At 38.7% G+C, this 20,096-nt stretch overlaps 1 protein-coding gene across 1 annotated transcript in view; it reads right to left on the bottom strand.

The window, feature by feature from the left end:
- Positions 1-1,268: 1,268 nt before the first annotated feature.
- Pappa (pappalysin 1) overlaps positions 1,269-20,096 on the bottom strand; it is a 223,026-nt gene continuing 204,198 nt past the window's right edge. The window contains exons 21-22 of the mRNA XM_034502365.2: positions 17,218-17,316; positions 1,269-8,477 (exon numbers count right to left, since the gene is read on the bottom strand). Of these exons, the coding sequence (XP_034358256.1) occupies positions 8,370-8,477; positions 17,218-17,316 (207 nt within the window). The 3' untranslated portion in view covers positions 1,269-8,369. The remainder of the gene's footprint in view (positions 8,478-17,217; positions 17,317-20,096) is intronic.

Below are 20,096 nucleotides of genomic sequence, written 5' to 3' on the forward strand. Positions count from 1 at the left end.
TCCGTCTGTCTTCACAAAGGCAAGGGACTTGCTCAAAGTCACAGGGCAGATTGTCCCTGGACTTGGTTCCTTCCGTAGCAACATTGACTTTCAACTTTAAACCTTGTTCCTTTGGTGTTTAAAACATTTACTCGAAAGATGAAGGATCCCTGAGTTGAATACCAGACAGGCTGTGTTTTTATCCTCAGATGTAGTTACTACCACTAATTCATTTGCTAATGCCAGCACAGCATCACAGAATGCTCCCCAATCTTGTGCTTTTAACTATAAATGATAAATACTTTTGCCTGATTTGAAATGAGAAAGAAACCATTTTCCCATTAAATGCTGTAAAGTAGCAGTTAGCTCTGCAGTTGGATTCTCTTTCTCTCTCTTCCCCTCCCCTTCTCTTTCTTTGGGTTATAGAGAAGACATTCTTGACTGTAAGCTAGAGCTTAAAAAGAAGTTTTGTCTCTTCAGACAAAACTCTGCAGAATACTCAGATATATTAACACCATAGAGTATAATCTTTTTACTTGGGAAATATTTGTTTCTACTTATAAGTTTTATCTTATAAAGTTTTTTTTTTCATAGTGAACTAAATATAACTCAGAAAATCTGTTACATGAGCCTTATCACTAAAAACTAGCTATGGATCATGGTATGATGGCATACCTTTAATCACAGAAGCAGTTAAATGTGCGTGACCAGCAAGGTCTATAGAGCAAGTCCAGGACATAGACAAAGAATACCTGTCAAAGAAAGAAAGAGAGAGAGAGAGAGAGAGAGAGAGAGAGAGAGAGAGAGAGAGAGACCTGGTTATGGAGTAGGAGAGCATTTAGCAATGCTTCTCTTTGGTTGGTCTAGTGGCTTCCCTCATGATTCTTGATATATTGTATTTTAATGATTTCAAAACTACATTATGGGTAATCCTGACTTGCCTTATCGTGATCTCAAAAAATAATTCCAACTGATGTGCTCCCCAAACAATTCTTTTTGTACTAAACTCATGATCTTAAGCATCAACATACAAAAATATACTTTGAGCTGCAAGCTGATAGCTCAGTGCACAGTGCCGCTGCTACAGAGATGCCCATGCAAGTATCATGTCTTCAAGAAATATTGTCCTCATTCATTTTTTAAAAATAAGGTCAACTGTAAAATTAATATGTTATTAGAACTTGTCACAAGCAGCTTTGGTCTCAACCTGACAAAAGCCAATGCAACCGTTGTCCAAGAATGTTCTGAATCACTGAAAACTTATCTTTTAAAAAGAACTCAATTAAGAATCTTATGAAGTTGATATTTTATTTTCATTTCACAGATAGTAAAACAAAACCTTAAAACAATTTAATAACTTTCCAAAGACTGCGTAGCTACTTACTAGCTGGGGACGAATGAACAATCAAATGGGCTAGAGAGAGAGGAAGCAGCAATATTCAGTCTCAATGCAGGCTCACATGATGGACTGGGTGGTTAAGTGTTCATTCTTTTAAATGTATTATTTTTCACATAACATCATTTTGAAAACCTTATACATATACATTGTGTTGTGATCCTATTCATTCCTCACTCTCTCTACCCTGCCTGCCCCTGCACATGCCCTTCTTCCTTGTTAGTTTTCTCACTCATTGTTGTTGTTGTTGATATTGTTGGTCTTTACATTTAACTTAATGAGTTTTGCTTGGATGAGCTTGGATAAAGGGTTATTTATCGGAACATAGGCCCCTTGCCAATTTTTACAACACTGAAGAAAATGATACCTCTCTCCCCCTGCAACTGTGAATTGTCAATAGCTCCTTAGGGAGAGAGGCATCATAACTAGCCCCTCAATCCCTGATCTATGATGTAACATTGAAGGACCCAGACTTTTGCAGGGTTTGTATAGTGAGCTCAGAATTACAATGACAGTGTAACATCCAGAAGACAGGTTGTGTTCCTTTTTGTTGTTGTTTGTTTTGCTTTTTATTTGTTTGTTATGAAAATAAAAATATTCTCAGAATACATTGTTGAAAACAAGAGTCCAAATAGCAGTATGTAAGGACAAGGGGTATATGCTTTGGTGCCATAGAATGGAAATACCTTTCAATGTATAATAATGTTTGCCAGTTTTTGCATGTACAAAATATAGATACTTTTCAGGAATTACATAGAGGACTGGATATATGTTGAGTTCAATTTAATGCTTTTTTTTAAATTGATTTTTTTTTATAAAATTATAAGCTCACATTGTTCTCTTTCATGCTATGGCATGGGCTTGTGTGCATGTGTGTGTGAGTGTATGTGTGTGTGTGCGCGCACACGCATGACCATTCTATATGACTCTATAGCAGTCAAAAACCACACAACAACATGCTGAAGCAGACAAGCTATTATATATTTTCATAATATAGAACTTTAAGGTATAGTAATCAACAGTGGCAAAATATTTGTTTTTGACATTATTTGTGTGTGTGTGTGTGTGTGTGTGTGTGTGATCTAACCTGTAATTGAGACCAGAGAAAACAGTATGGAAACACAAATCCATGAGAAGAGCATAAAAAATACCATGAACAGAAAAATATGTTTGAGTATTTAAAACCGTATAGAAAAAATAAATTAGATGAACCATCGTGTAAATATAAATTAAAAAAGATGACATTCTTAATAAATAAAGTTAACTATTTACATTTTTATATATTGCTGAAAGACTTAACTTAGATCCATAAAAACACATGAACAGGAAAAATAAAACCCAAAACAAGAGCAGCACATTTCTGCGCGTGAGGTACAGGAACAAGCTTAGGGTTGTATTTAGTTTTTGCTGTTTACTTTGCTTTAATCTTTCTTTGCTCTCTTTCTTTCTTTCTTTCTTTCTTTCTTTCTTTCTTTCTTTTTTCTGTTTTTTTTTTATTTTTTTTTGTTTGTTTTACAGTAGACCGGTAGAATTTTAATTAGAACAGATTCTAAGCACTTCAATGAAAAGTCATATTTTTTGGTTGCTTCCAGAAGGTGCTAAACAGATTTCTAACATCATAATAATTAGAAATACCCTTAATAATTATGACAGTAATAAAAAGGTATAATATAATACATAAATATGGAAGAGCAGTTTGTAATATGAATACATTTTCTCTAGACGAGATCACAGTTTTGTAAATATTACATTTAAGTATATATATACACACATATATGTACAGCTATATATACATGTGCATATATATGTAAATTTTTATTCATATATAATATCTTTATATAGATAGATATCTGCAGACAGGTTATTGATTATAGAGACCCAAGAAAGCAACTCAATAATTGTTTAAAGTTTTCCTCACTGGCTGCTGGTGTGAAGTTTACAAAGTCCAACTTACACTCAGAATGTTATCTCTTCTCTTAATGAACCATGTGGTGTGGAAACTAAGTCTGAGAAGTGAGGATTCTGCTGGAGAAGAGATGTCAGACCCTCGTACTCTGTAAATTTGAAATTTTCCCTCACCCCAATCTTAACTAGATGACAGTAGACTGACTTGTACACTGTAGGAAGCCATTGAATTTTGATCAAATCATTGGATCATTGGATCAGTAAAGGCCAGAATAATGGAGGGTAAATTTCTCTGAAGAGTAAATATTCCCCAGTATACTCACTTAAGGTGGATGGTAATCCAGGCCTTCCAGCTCTGTGCCATGAAATGTCAATCAATCACTCCCTGTCTCTGAAAAGGGCAATGAGCCTGTGCATTTTATGGGAAGAAAATATACCTATGGACTTTGCATCAGGCTATGTGTTCTATAGGGCCTTATGATCCTCCTACTATGAGGTAGGTAAGTAGTAGTGTCCCCATTTTTTAGCTAGAGAAACTGAGGCAAATATGGAGGCAATTTGATGACTTATCCAAGATCACTAAGTAAATTGATGGCTGAAGACAAGCATTCTGAAGCTTTGGCCAGACATATAAACTTCTATCTTGATCATTATCACATTGTTTTTACAGAGGAAATGATAGCTAGGAACTTGGAAAAACTTGAATAAATCACAAAAGAAGGAGTTTTAGAAACTTTGTTCTCTATTTAGTTGTTTACTTGGTTTGTTTTCTTTCTCGGTATTCAGTGGGATGACCTGCCTGGCCATGGAGCAGCTTCGTAAGAACAGAGCTGTGCAGTGTGGTTCTCAGTGCAGTCTTTAGGGAGCTCAGGGCTATGATGGCAAATACAAGTATCTTAGAGTGGAAAAAGGACAAAGACACAGTTTGTATCCTTAATATTTTGGTAAAAATCAATATCAAACCCTCCCCCGCCCCCTCTACCATGGACAGTCACCAAAGAAATGAACCGAATGCTTAGCTAAGAACTCAAGAGAGAAAAATGCCTTATTTCCTGGACCTACCACAATGTTCAGAAAATGTTAGTCAGAGCCATAGAATCCCATTCTACATCTTCTAGAGAAATCTTTCTGTCATCTCTACCTACTCAGTCTGTAGAATAGTCTCCTCGAGGAAGCATGAAATAAGGCTCATATTCTTAGGCTTTAATCATGCGATTTAGTCTTTTGTAATCACTTTGTCTTCTATTAATTTCAGTCTTTACAGCTTTGTCACCTTCAATTCCTTCTATTTATTTACTCACTTTAAGTAGTTCCAGAAAAAGATCATACAGACACACACACACACAAAGACACACACACATAAAGACACAAAAAGATACACAGATACACACAGACACACATACACATAAAGACACACAGATACACACACACAAAAACACACACACACATAAAGACACATAAAGACACACAGATACACACAGACACACACACATAAAGACACAGATACACAGAGACAAACACAGACACACACACAAAGACACAGACACACAGACACACACACACACACACACACATAAAGACAGATACCCAGATGCACACAGACGACACACACACACACATAAAGACACACAGATACACAGACACATACTCATACACACAGAGACACTGAAACAGTTAACATGACTGTTTCCTTCCTGTTCTTTTTTCTTTCTCTCATGTCCTTTTCTATTTATTTCTCTTTTTAAAAACTACACAGGTAAGACCTTTAACAAATTGACAGTTACAACCAAGTTAAATCAAATGTGGAAGGGAGGTAGCTGAAATCTGTCCCAAAGAATTATTTTCAACAAATAGCATTTAAGCATTGGCCAATGTGGGAATGAGACAGAGAATGGTCTCGGCAGTGGCCCAGTGTGCTGAGGCCAAGAGCAGCAGCTGAACCCCTCCTTCTCCAAAGGCCTGCTATTTAAGACCTTTAATCTCTCCTTTGCTTTACACCCCACCTCACCTACCCACACTGACTTCCCAAGAACTGACTGAATTCCCACACTGACTTCCCTCATGAGGCTGTTGGCACAAAATCTAAGGGGTAATGCAAGTCCTCTGAGCAGACAGTATGTTGCGGTTTGGAACAATTTCCCAGATGGGGCTCAGAGAACTGTCCATCTCATCTTTGCTTCCTTACTGCTAACAGACTTATACTGCTTCAGCTGCAGATCTCCCAAGTGCTTTGGGGCCCCTAAGCTGTGGATGTACAATAGTGCTTCAGACCCGCCTCCTCCTGATTATCCCATTGTCCAAAACAGATGACTGAGGAGATGTGACAAGGAGTTTATTCTCAGGAAGAAAATAAAACTGGGAATCAGTGCATTGCAAAAATACAGCTGACTGTCCTGCACTAAGGTCTAAGAAGACCTTATGAATTACACATCCCTTGTGGGCATGAGGGAGGCTACCAATTGGGTAGCCTCTTTTATCTATTAGGCTCAGCAAATATGAATTTGTTCATAACAGACTTGAATGGCATTAAGGAAGAAACTGGATAGGGCTCTTCCTGAAATGTTCACCCATCCCCAATTCAGTCTATGAATCTTAACAGAGGAGCCAGCCTCCAGGAATTTTTGCCCAGCTGGAGAGCATAAGAACAGATGACAATGAGACCCAAGACAGAGTTGGATGAGGATTGATTGGGAGAAGTTCTTGAGATCTATTTTAGTTTTTACAACCCTCCTATTGATAATGCCATCTTTGGGTTTTTGGATGTTTCTGGATTACTTATCAGGAGGGATGGCCCTGTCACCACTCTTTCGCTTGTCCCTTCTAAGCTAACACAGCACATCTAAGCAAGAGAGGGACCTGAAGTGTAGATAAAAGTTTGAGGACCTTGGAGAGGTGATCATAATGAGGCTGGTTCCATGAATGGTTGTCCTTATATTTTGCTAAGATTGGTCCAAGAAATCCCAGAGGGTAATGACCTATCTATAAATGAGATATGATTTGATTTGGAGGAGCCAAAATGCTTTTCCACCATGTTGATGGCCACTTCTCCACTCTAGACTTCAACCTCAGAGGCTAAAGGACAGGACAAGCTGCATATTATAAGTACTCTATCAATATTTGTGGGTACCAGTGCAAAAACACCTTGGTACATTTCTTGATATTATGGACCACAGATGGTCAATGGGTACCTTTTCATGTGTTCTTGATCAGCAGGAAAAAGCTATTGGTCATAGTATGAAAACACAGTTGGCAAATATATTGTTGTTCCTAGTAGAAAAGGGGACATGATGGATTGACAATTAATGCTGGGCTGGCATTTTGATTTTTGTCCCAGACTTTTCTTTTATTGGTTATTTCCACTAGACTTGAGATCAACTGATGTACTGTCATCTTTGTGTTGTATAATTCATTTAGATCCTCTCATATCATTGCTTCTCTGCTCCACCTCTCATAAATTATGTCAAAGTTAGCTATTCTATCCACATCACCCTGTGTTAATCTCTTCCCATATAAATTCAGAGTCTATATATAGGTAACTGAAAAGAGGCAGAAAAAAAAGGCTGTGCATACATTTCTGGCTTCCCTGTTCAGGTGACTCATTTCATCCTAACACTTAAAGACTAAACATGGGAGGGGAAGGAGTGGTGCCCAGTAATGGATGTGGAAAGATGTCCTAACATCTGAAAAATTATGTGGAAAATGTGATGACTATATTGGGTGCTCAGTCTGGACCTCAAGGGTTTCCTTTCAATGTTCCTCTAGTATACAGTCTACCTTACCAATATCCAAGATGTTTCTGAACTGTATCTTCTTGGAGTAATAGTGGGAGTCTCAAGACCAAAGTTTGTTCTAGGAAGACTCAGATAAGGACAATAACTCAAGTCCTTGCTATTCCAACAGTCTCTGGGTAGCTCCAGCATTCTCAAGTTTAACACTGTTCCACTTGATTAGAAAAAATCTAACACTGGCTTAGACATTCTGAACTTTCAGGAAGGGCTCCAGCATCTGGCATCCCTCAACTCTTTTCCAGAATGAGAAGTCTACTCATGAAAGACTTAGGCCCACAAAAGATTTTTTTTTTCTTGTGGATGGGCCAAGAAGTGAGGAATTGTGGGAAAATATGAATCACTTTGAGGCAGTCTGCTTGGTTATATGGAGTTTGTTCTAACCTAGTTCTACCATCTTAGGGTACTCAATGTACTGGACAGAGCAGCAGGAAGAATAGCAGCAAATGTGGTCCCAAGGTAAGATCTGGAAAATGGGTGGAATCTGGGGGGTGGGTTGGGGTATGAAGACCTCAAGCCTCAAGCAGGGAGCTGATAGAATACCTTAATTCTGCAGTCCTAAGCCATTTCCAGCTCAGCCTTGCACCGTGGTATTGGGACAAAACCCCCATGGCAACAAAAATAATTGGGGAGCTTTGTACACCTTGGAATATTTACCATTTGGGAAGCCCTAGTGCCTAGAAGGTTGGTGATTACAACTATTTCACTTTCAGTCCCAAAGCTCTACACAATGGTAACGTACTACATATTCTGAACCTCAGATTCTGAGATGGATTAGTTTTTCACTACTTGGTCGTAGTTCTGTAACCCACTTCTCCCAAGGACAGTGCTCATTAGGAGCTTGGGAAATGAAAGATTGAACTTTTTTGTATTTTGTTCATTTTTTTCCACTTGTTTTCCACTCAGTGTCCAAACTTCCCTCACACAGACATTTTCATGGGTGTGTATGCATGCCTGTGTACTAACCACAGATGTGCATACTCCTTGATACACATACAATTTTTTTGTTGTTTTGGGTTGTGGTCATGTGAGAAATGGAAAGAACTTTCAGAAGCTCTGGGACTACATGCTGTGTATGCAATCCATCTTAGACTACAGGATAGTATTCCACTCCATCATTCAACATGGTGAGACTCAGTTCATTGCCCCACAGTTGGTCCTTCCTGGGTGAAATTAAAGGCAGACCGGTTGGGTGCTAAGGATCCCTGGTGTGGAGAGGCCATTTCATTGAGCAGCAGACTGTGAAATCAGTACCAGAGGGATGCGGGTCCTGGCGTTGGGAAATATTTGACACCTGTCTTTCCTTAGCCATGGCTATATCCCCGAAGGTCTTTCCGGCTGTGTTCTTGGGCCTCAGGGTCCCGACAGGCGCAGTCATCTTGTAGGTCACAGGACATAGGAAAGGGAGTGACCTGCAGAGAGAAAAAGAAGAATGAGTCAGATTCTTTGGTCTGGTTTTCAGAGTGGTGGTAAAAAGGAAGGGGGTAGTCACTAGATTTGAAAAATAAATTCAAGTTTAAATCACAGTTCTACTTTTTGATAGCATTACAATAACATTTTTCCCAAAACACAAGAGTCATTATTGTAGCAGATTACATTTGAAGAAGTACTTCTGTCAGGGAATGGACTTTTTAGATAGGAAAATACTGATTCCGATTCCCTTTTACAGTTCTATACTCATCAACTTTTTTTTTTATCAGTAATGAAATTGAAACAAAAAAAAAGTGGACTTTTTCCTCAAAGTTATCTTTGCTATCAGCTACTTAAAGCATGACAAACTACTCATGTCTACACCTTAGAAGGAACGGAGCAAGTTACGTGGGGTGAGCAACATTGGTTAAAATTCGTAGTGAATACTAATGAAATCTGATAGAACGATTGTACAATGAACTATCTCACAACTTGTGTGATGAACAAATTATAATAAAGGATGTGAACACGTCATGTAAAACAACAAAGCTTTCTATATCTAGTAGTATAGTTCCTTCAGGGAGGCAAAATGAAATAAAAAGAATGCATAAAACAATTTTGTGTGAACTTGCATGGAGCCTGAAGTCCTGAACAAGGAGCATTTTACATAAAAGTTCTGAATTAAATTTTTTTTTTAGGAGGACCTTTTTTTGGAAACAGATTTTAGCATAAGAAAAAATGCAAGGGCAAAGTTCCATTTCCAGTCCATCCCTTTATGTGCTCTGTGACCTTGGGCTGGCTGGCCTTTCTAGAAAGTGATAGGAAAAGCCCAACAGAGCAAGTGTCTTCCCCATCCAGCACATGATCCATCTTTTCACAGATCGCAGTGCAGTCCCTGCTGGAGTCCCAGCCTGAACTAACGCAAGTCGATTGCACCGTATTGCATCATGACATTTGCTTATAACTTTCCCCAGAGGGTCCCCCATCTGCGCAGATGGATTTAATGACCTCATTCGCCTCCTGCCTAGGCAGGGTCTCCAAGTGCTCACGACTGTCTCTGAGAGCATCTCTCTCTCCCTTATTATTATGTACTTGTGGACTAATTCTCTCTCTCTCTCTCTCTCTCTCTCTCTCTCTCTCTCTCTCTCTCTCTCTCTCACACACACACACACACACACACGTCCATAACTATCAACTCCTCTCCAACTTGAAATATTTGTAATAGTTTACATTTAAGTATTAACCTTAGCTCCTCTTTCTCACTTATCCCAATGGAAACCCTGAATATGTGAAGCCTTAGCAAACTCATTCATTAAATAAGAACAGTGGACATACATGTAGCCACTGATGAGTCTACTCAGGGCTATCACTTGGTTGAGATTCAGTTCAACACTAGCCCCTCCTCCTTCCCCAACTGAGCAGACACACAAATGAGCAGCAATTCTGTGTAGAAAGGGTGTAAAAATAATATGCCGTGATATTCTAAGACCGAAGAAAGGGGGATGAAACTTGAACTAAGACATGTAGAAGAACAGTTAGGACAGAGGGAACTGAAAGGCTAAAGACATAAATATGGGAGCTACTCTCTACCTGCATTATCTCATTCTGTGCTTCCCAGCAACCCTAATAAGGTAGCTATTCTTACTATCCCTGTCTTATACCTTAGAGGAAACTAAGATGCAAAGAAGTGAGTCACTAGCTGGCAGGTAGCCAGGAACGTGCACCTGTGTTTATCATCATTTCTCAGTGCCATGCCCATACCCCCAAAAGCAAGAAAAAGAGTCAAACTCTTCTCAATGCAAAGGAAGATCCCTATGCATAGGGACAAGAATCACAGTTCAATATGGTAAGAACTATGAGCCTGATTTCCAGTTTCTGCATCCCTATCTAGAGTTCTTTCTATGTGGCCTTTCATGAAAACCTGCCACACACCATGGTGACCAGAAAATATTTGAAGATGCCCACTAACCATGTAGCTATGCTGTCTCATGCCAGGTTCTGTTAACAAGACTGAATCAGTGAGTCAAGGGAGGATTCTCTTCCTTTTCCTCTTGGCTAGAGGATGGTGCTCAGACCTGGGTTTTCTCATCTGGGTCAGCTGCGCATGCTTACCCCTTCATCTATGGGTGTGAATGGCTAAGGAATGCAGCCTGGGCAAATGTATCACAAAGCTCTGGCTGTGACTCTTGTCTCAGGTTGGGAGACAGGCAAGGGCTAGATTCTGACTCATACTCAACAGGGAGGTGGCAGGCAAAGTATGATATTTGTGTGTGTGTGTGTGTGTGTGTGTGTGTGTGTGTGTGTGTGTGTGTGTGTAGGAAACAAGAGGTATCTTTTGTTGATAGTCTGAAAGCTTTAGTTCTGCTACCCCATAACAAGGTACCTATGCTATGACACCTTGGGTCAGTCAGTGTATCTCCCTGAATCTCAGGGACTGTACAGTGTACATATAAATAGTTAACAAGCCAAGTAGATAAAGACATGACACATACAAATAATATGATTCTTGGGAGTGGGATGGATACAATGCCTGATACAACACAATGAACGGATAGACTAGAGTGCTCAAGTGTGGGTAAATTATTCATGATTGATGAAAAATGTACATAGGTATAATGAGGAAATGTACTGGTAGAGATGGAAGGAGAACTTAGGTTTGAGCTCTTGCCCTGTAATTGACTTAAGGTATGCTCTCAAACAAATCACTTCCTTCTCTGAGTTCCAGTTTCTCTTTCAATAAAATGGAGGTAAAAAGAATCATATCAAGAGAAACTTCTTTCCACAAAGTATGAAAACCAGAGAAAAAATTCAGCACAGTGTATGTCACAAAATATGTGTTTATTAAATAATGGTGATAACGATCATAATGGTACTGGTCATGGTGATGGTGATACTGGTCATGGCGATGCTGGCACTGATAGTGTCATGGTGAAGATGATGGATGATACTGCTAACATCGACAGTGGCAATGAAGATAACTTTTTGAGAGAGCATAATTGAATTCCCTCACAGGAATAAATTTAATGTCCTTTCTGTGTCTGATCCACATGAAAATGTCATGGCCAATCTTGAATAGGAGGGGGACAGAAACACCTTTGGTATCTGTGATCAGCCATGAAATTATTGGGATGCTGTTTAGCTAGCTGCTTTTTTGTTGCTACTAATCCTTTTAGTTTGGCATACCATGTCTTCTAAGGAGCATTCTTGGCTCCTCTAAGCCAGGGTGATGCTTGCAATACTTGCTGTATTTCCCCATTACCTTTGGAGAATTATCAGGCACACAGGTTTAAGTTGTAAAATCCTTATCCCTCTAGCCTTCTCTCCTCTTCCTCCGTGTTCTTATCTGGCTCTAGGAAGCAAGATGTGACTTCCTTCACACTTTCCCTAATTGATATCTGGGTTCTAGTATAGTCTGTGCCCTTTGCCAAAGACACTCTTTCTTTTACCCTGTGCCTGCTCTTTTCTTAACCCTTTCACCTAAGGCCTTATGGAAGTGTTATGTCTCATCCGCTGTGTAACAGATTCTATACACCTTTGTTAATACACCTCATTTGCTATATTATCACCAATACATTAACTTACTAAAATTACTACATTTTTTTTTAGAATGAGAGAATCCATAATGGACAGCTGCTTTGTATTTGTACAAGGCTTGTGGCTCCAACAAGAATAACAAGCCACCATCTTAAGGTGATTATGTAAATCACCTCATGTGTGCGACTTTCTCCTGAAATACCCCTGTACTGATATTTGAGAATTCTATACAGATTACTATAAGTTTCTTTCATCTACACTGCCCTTCTCTCCTTCTATGTATTTTGTAGATATAAAATATTGAACCAAAACTCTTTTTTAATCCCCACGTCAACACTGACAGGTCAATTTTTTTTGCCTGTACCGAACAGACAAACTAACTTGGACTCCAAATAATTATGAGGCTTGCCCAAGTTCATTTGACCAATGATTGGCAAAGTCCAATCTTAAGAAGCAGAGGTATGCCTACCCCTTCCTGCCTATCTCATGCTACAAGGCAGGTGAGAAGTTGGATAAGTCCTACTATCAAATTTTCCAATATTGCTTTTTTATATCAACATGGCTCAGGATATTCTACATGGTGGATATTGGTAAAGTCTGGTATATACACAGACAGAGGAGAAAGACCAAAAGAAGTTCACGACATCACATGGAGCCAAGTAACTGGAAAGCCCTAGTTCTAGAGAAGTCTATCATGGGCCTGGATATGTATAAAGGAAGATACTTGCTACAAGTAAAATTGCAAGATTCTTTGACAAGTCACAAGCCCATTGAAAGATGGTCATAAAGGTTAGAGGATATTGACATGTTTATTAAATAGCATCAATCTGTATCTCAGATCAGCTCACTACTAGCTGGATGATGTGAGACTTTCTATGTCCAAATTTCATCAATAACTACAACAGAGCTACTGTACTGGTGAAGTGAAATGCGAGGGAAAAGCAGTTACCACTATGCATGACAATGAGACAACTGTCAGTAAATACTTCTCTAGAAGTGTGAAATCCTAATCCCACATACATCTCTGTCACCTCGTCCTCATATTTGACTTGACTGACTCTGTTTACTTCCTCAGTGGACAGTTCTAGAAATACCATGCACAAGAGATACGTGCCACAATTCATTGCCAAGCAAGGGCTCAGCAGGCACATGCTTCTGTTTGTAGCACCCCTGCCTTGTGAATGAGTTTCTGAGTACCAGACTGGGTGATCAGGAAAAGGGAATTTCCCATGATAGGGGCCAAGGACATGGGTGAGAATGAAATAAATATAGCAGGTAAGATCAGGAACACAAAATCAAGAGAACCTCTCTTTTTCCAGTAAATGGTTTCTTACTGGGGAAGCTGGAAAAAGAAACAGAACTTTCTCCTGTCCCATGTATACACAGAATAACCCCCAAGCTGGGCATCCTGGGATGTCAGGGATTACCTATGCCATGCTGCTTCTGGGATAGCTGCTTTCATGTGCCACAGGGAGGGTCCCCCACCCAAGTTCCCTGGCAGCCTTGGAACACCATAAAACGTCTGTAGCCTAAACTGAGAGAGCCATGCCCAGGTGCACAGAGAACAAGGCCCTATTCACAGGTACTTTTGCCTTCTGAAACTCAGCCCTGTGCAGAAGAAAGAGCAGGACTTGTGAGTCAGACAGAAGTTGATTTGAATTTGGAGTTTGCCAATCATTGGTCAAATGAACTTGAGCAAGCCTCATAATTATTTGGAGTCCAAGTTAGTTTGTCTGTTCTATACAGGTAAAAATATTGACTGTCAGTGTTAACGTGGGGATTAAAAAAGAGTCTTGGTTCAGTATTTTATATCTACAAAATACAGAGAAGGAGAGAAGGGCAGTGTAGGTGAAAGAAATACATAGTAATCTGTATAGAATTCTCAAATATCAGCAAAGGGGTATTCCAGGAGAAAGTATTACAATGAGGTGATTTACATACATGTTTGCTATCCTTAGATTGTTTGTGTTTTGTTTTGTTGTCTATCATCCTCTTCAAACCAGACTACTGTAGAGAGTAGCTCAGTGTATCCAAAAGATGCTTCAAGAAGTTGAGACTTAAATCTTATTTAGAAGGTGCATTTGGGCAATATAAAAGGGAGGACATTTTAGCCTAAGATACTTTCTCTCTTCTTTCTGGAGTCTACACTTTGCAACATGTTAATCACGGGTTGTGTAACTATGACAATGCCCCACATGCCCTGAGAAAGTCCTCTAGCCTCTATAATCCATCCTCCAGGTCATAGAGCCCTGCCATTCTGGCCCAATCCATATTTACCTTCACTGGGACACTCCTCCTCCTTAAAGCTAAATATCCATCATCAGGGAACCTTTCTCCCTGAAGTCCTGAATCGTTCACAAAGAAAACTGGATGGGCTGTTTCTATGTCACTGTTTCTTATTTGGCTCTCTAACAGACAAGTCTAACAAGCATAAAAGTTGTATCTATCTAGTCCTACTAAAGGTACACAGTCTGGTCCAGAGAAGATGTTCAATGGACAGTTATCTCACTGGAAAAAGAAAGTCTGAGCATATGAAATATACTGCTTGAGCCAGAAAGATACAGCAGCAGAAAGTAGATGTGAACGGGAAAAAAAATCCCAGACTATAGGACCCTGCAGAGTGAAGTTATGTACCCAATTCAGGAACAAAGAATCAAATTGTCTCTCTCTCTCTCTGTCTCGGTCGCTGTCTCTCTCTCTCGCTCGCGCTCTCTCGCGCTCGCGCTCTCTCGCTCTCTCGCTCTCTCGCTCTCACACACACACACACACACACACAAACACACAGAGTAAATTACTATACCAACTTGGAATCTACATGTGAACTTCAGTCCCACTTCTTCATCTCCACACAACACATTCTTGTAAAAACATTAATACATTTTAAAAGGCTCCCAAATAGTTATATGATATTTTAGTTTATAAATTATAATAGTATAAAATTATTTTAATCAGAGGCACTATTTGACCAATGTGTGAGCTCAATCAGGGTGGAAATTTTAAAGAAACTTCTACCTAAAATACAACCATATCCTTCTTTACTTAAAAGAAAAACTAGACTATTCCTATGTGCTAAAATATGAATTATGATAGGTTATATTCACTATAAGCAGACATCAAGAACCTTACAAATGCTTACACTTTCAATTCTAGTCATTTCAGTCCTAGAAATGATTTTGTAAATGAACAACTGGAGCTCTGAAAATACTTATATGCACAAAGAAATGAACATAACTCCAAAGTTTAAGACAAGAGTTAAAATAAATGGTTACTTAGCACAAATGCTGTATGCCACAATAAACACCAACGTAGCAAAATATATACCTAAAATGTTAAGTCATTTATGTGTATAAATTTTCCTGTACCAAATAAAAAGAACTTAGAACCCAAACTGAGAATACACTGACTTTATACTTACACATAACTTTATACTTACAAAATATGCAAAAACAAACAAAATAACAACAAAAGGTAGTATCATTTTCTTCAGTGGTATAACCATTAGTAAGTTGCCCTTGCTACAGTAAATAACCCTCACCCACCCATGCTCAGGCAAGAAATTACACACAAAATGAAGACTAGAAAGTAGGAGCTGGACCTGTTCAAAAGAAAGGGTTTCAATGGGAGAGGAGGAATAAGGGGTAAAAATGACTAGAATTTCTTATAGAAGTATATGAAATAGTCAAACAAGAAAAAAATATTTAAAACATAAAGCAACCATGATTTTCTTCAGGCTGAACGAGATTAATTATATTCTTCTGTTCTTTTCTGGAGGTATATATTATTTTATTATTAAGGACAATAATCATAAGATTTATTAACATGAAATTGCTTTTATTCTCCTATATTAATCAGAAAACCTGTATCTTCAGTCTTTTAGTAATAGTACAAAACCAAAACCACAAAAGGCCAAACATTTTGTGAAAATACTGCCCACTTGGGACTGACTGGGTTCTAGAACACCCCAGCATTCTTATTTGTGAGCCATAAACAGTTCTGATTTGAAGATGTGCTTAGCAGGCTCTAAAACGTGAGGCCCGAGCATGTTTCCTAAGGCAACCAACTATCTTAAGGTTGTCAGAGAGGCTGATGGTTTAGGTTGGCAGCCAGAAAACTTGCATCATTTCCTTTGCTCTCTGGCACAAATCACCCTCCTTCTGGCCTCAGTGTCCTAGTAATGAAATGGGGAGATTGTGTGGGATAATCTTTGAGCCCTCAGTTGTCACTTAGATTCTTTTCTTTTCTAGTGACCCAGTTTACAGTGTTTTTATGATGAAATATTTGGAAAAAATCATCTCTGAGATGGAAAGGCCTTCTGTCTCATGTTACAGATGGCTGCAAGCACAGGAGCATTTTTTTTTTCTCTATGGACACATTTGTCACATGAATGCTTTTTATCTCCAGGTACTCAGGTGTCTCATTTTTTTTTCAAAACTGGAGCCCCAAATTCTGGTCTTAGTTCTTCTCAGGAAGTTATCAGAAGTGACAACTTTTAGGGGTAGCTAATGAGTGTCTTGCTCTAATGCTCCTGTTTTAGTATGAAAATATTGCACCACTGTGTGTGTGTGTGTGTGTGTGTGTGTGTGTGTGTGTGTGTGTGTGTGCTCTAATGCCAAGGGAATAAAAGGACACTCCAACCCTCTTACACACAAACAAGGCCCTTCATAGACCTCCTATTCTACAGGTACAAAACAAAAGCAAGATAGATAATAGTGTGCTCACAAGGTATAAATATTCCAGTTGCCAGTGTCCTGTGTTTTCTTAACTTCTACTTTGGGTATAACACTTAGAATATATATTCTTTCTAGGATCTACAAGCTAGTCACTTGATTTAAATGATCTTTTTCTTGCCATTTCCTTGTCCCTTTCCTTGCTGTTGTGACATGGCTACCACTTACACTGCAGAGCCTCATGTGACGAGTCTTCTCTGATCAATCTTCTCTTAAAGTGTGTTGTCTTTTATTTATCTGTTCTACACCTGATGCTAAGCTTTGAGGACCATCTCTGCAAAGACCAGCCAGCACCCAGTACATGATAGCAGCTTTGCTACTAACTAAAGGAATAACAATTGAAAAATTGTGAGTGATAGTAAGCCTGAAGACAGAACAAGAATATGGCCAAAACAAGCCATCTACCATGTAGAAGAGATGTTGGTCAGCAGGCTAGAGAGCCATGGAGGAGGCAGATATGAGAAGGTTAACATTGGCATACCTTTTTGGTCTTAACTGTGGAGGTACAGCAGTCTCCACCATCATAGTTGCAGAAGGCTCGATTGTTGATGGCATCACAGTAATTGTCTCCCATGAATGGCTGTAAAAGGGAAGAGAAGCAGGGAGGAAATGAGGCTACATTATTATCCTGGCATGAGAGGGAGCTGTTCTCAGCATTTCACTGAGGCCTCTATGGTTGTCTGGCAGCCTCTCTTCTTCTTACAAACCTCCATCATCAGCCAACTTGGCTTTCAATCCCTACATCCCCTCGGGTACGTTTTTCTTTTTACCATTTATAAACATTTTTATGTGCCATATTTTTCCCTGCTGGAATATGACTATGCTGAGGAATATATTTTGCTTGCTGTAGTATGAAAACTAAAACACAAAGTGTAGCCTGTCTCTCTCTTTCTCTCTCTCTCTCTCTCTCTCTCTCTCTCTCTCTCTCTCTCTCTCTCTCTTCCTTCTTTTCTTTCCTTCTTTCTTTCTTTCTAAATTAGAAGGTACATTTTATTTTAAGACAATACAATCTGGCTGTATATTTCTTTAATGAATTATATGCAAACAAATTTTAATAAGAAATTAAAAATCTGGATGTAAACTATCAGAATTACAAACATTAAAATTAAGAATTCATAGGGATTAGGCTTAAGAACATGTGTATTAATAGTGGCCTCTCTAAAAGAAATACAGATCTATTCAGGGTCTTAAGCCTTTGCAGGTCTCCTTTCACATTTTCCTAAAACAAATGAGACCGTCCTCACTATCTCCACTTGATAAGACAACACCTGGAGAGTATGGGTAACAAAGTAACTTGGTCAAAATCATGCTGGCAAAAAAAAAAAAAAAAAAAAAAATCACTATCTTAACCTGTCTATTTCCCCAAATCCCCTACCCAGTCTATAATGTTCTGGTTCACAATAATGTATTTTCTTCAGTGAGTTCTATAAATTTTGTGTTTCTCCAAAAAGTGAGAGAAATACAGATATCTTTGCTGATCTACATTCTGAGGGCATGGGGAAATTTAAGGAATCTCTTTGATGGCAACCATGCACAGGAATGTGCACACACACACACATACACACAAATGAACATGTGTGAGTTTTCCCACTCCAATCATCAACACAGTATATTATGTGTCTGTTTAAGTGTTTGTGATGGTAAAAGACTGTAAGCCCCTAAAAATGTGAGCAATATTCAATTCCTCTCTGTCTTCCAATCATGTAGAAGCCTGATTAGAGTTAATAGTGTAAGAAAGATGTCATCCCTTGTCTGAGACTGGCTCATCCCAGCACACTGTCATTGATTCACCTGTGATCACTGTTCCTTCTCCTTGTGACTGGCTCTGAGACTACTAAGCTCAAGTAATCTAATCTGTGTTGTATGACTAGCTTTTGCATATGTGCTCCAAATTCTCATTCATCCAGCCTTTGTGCCTGCAACTCTGTATGTTAAATTTTCATTTCATTATTTCCCATTTAGAGTGTAAGACAGATTTTAGTAAGATAGAGCTAAGAATAGTGCTAAGCTCATATATATGAGAACACACACACACACACACACACACACACACACGGCTTCAAGTCGAGGAATGGCTCTGCTATGTAACTTTCATGGCAAACAAATTGTTAGATTCATATTCAACAACAAAGCATAAGCCCCTTTTCATTTGAATTCTTCTTTCTTCTTTAGATAATCTGTGGACAGATTTGTAAAGGTAAATCACAGTACATTTGTATGATGAATAAAACTGGATTGGAACAGGAGTTGGCTTTCAGTTTGTGGTCTCTTCCCTTGGTACCCATTTTTGTAGCTATAACCACTCATCCACCCATCTATCGATCTATCCATCCACCTACATATCCATCCATTCATCCATCCATCAACTTCCATCTATCCATCCATCCACTTCCATCTATCCATCTACCCTACCTACCTAGATTGTATACTTTATGAAAAAGAGGGTCTTTAATCAAATAGTCACTTGGTGCTATCATAGAAAAGTTTTTGAATGTTTCTGAGGTTGCTCAGTGAAAATGTCCTTGAGGAAATGACACTTAAATGGAGATCACAATAACAAATAAGAGTTAGTTTGGTGGGGTAAGAGTGAAAATTTTTAGAGATAAAAAACAACATCGAAAAGCTTTCAGTGTAAAGATTTATTTCCCATCCAGTTAGTACTTTGAGTAATAATACATTCAGACAAAAAAAATTCCATCCTTCAGAATATAGCTCAAAACTCATCTCCACTCACTATTCTGCTTTTTCTAGTTGTCCCTGAGTGCTCTGTTTCCACACCTCTTGTACTAAGTTTAGATATAGTTTGGTCCATAATTTAGATTTTCCATCTTTGTCTTCTTTATTATCACTGTAAGTTTTCAACAGATTAGATATATGTCTTCAGGTTTCATACACCAAATTTTCTACAAAAATGTCTGGCAACTCATACAAAAATTTATCAAATATATGATCAATAAGTAAAATGGTTAATGGAATGGTGTATGTTGGGTGAATATATGAGGGACAGAAGATCACAGGTGTCATAGCTGACATAGCTGCTATTTTAACTTGCATGAAACTGTGTACTCAGAGCTTTGAGTAGTGACTGACCATATAATGAAATCAAAGAGGCTTTGAATAAATTAGTGTAATATTGACTTGAACACAGTTTTGAGCACAAGGATTATACTCAGAGGTCCTGTCTGCATGCTGACTTACTCTAGACACTTATAGGGCTTAATATTTCACTCCTGGTCCCAGCATTTATTTCTCTTCTGAGCATCTTTTTATCTTTCAATAAGACACAGAGTATTAGCTCTAAACTGAGGACAAAAGAAGATGAGGGGTAAGGGTGATAAGCATCACTGTCAGGGTTCAGTG

This window comes from Arvicanthis niloticus, chromosome 5 (genome assembly GCF_011762505.2).
Source record: "Arvicanthis niloticus isolate mArvNil1 chromosome 5, mArvNil1.pat.X, whole genome shotgun sequence".
In the NCBI taxonomy this organism is placed as follows: Eukaryota; Metazoa; Chordata; class Mammalia; order Rodentia; family Muridae; genus Arvicanthis; species Arvicanthis niloticus.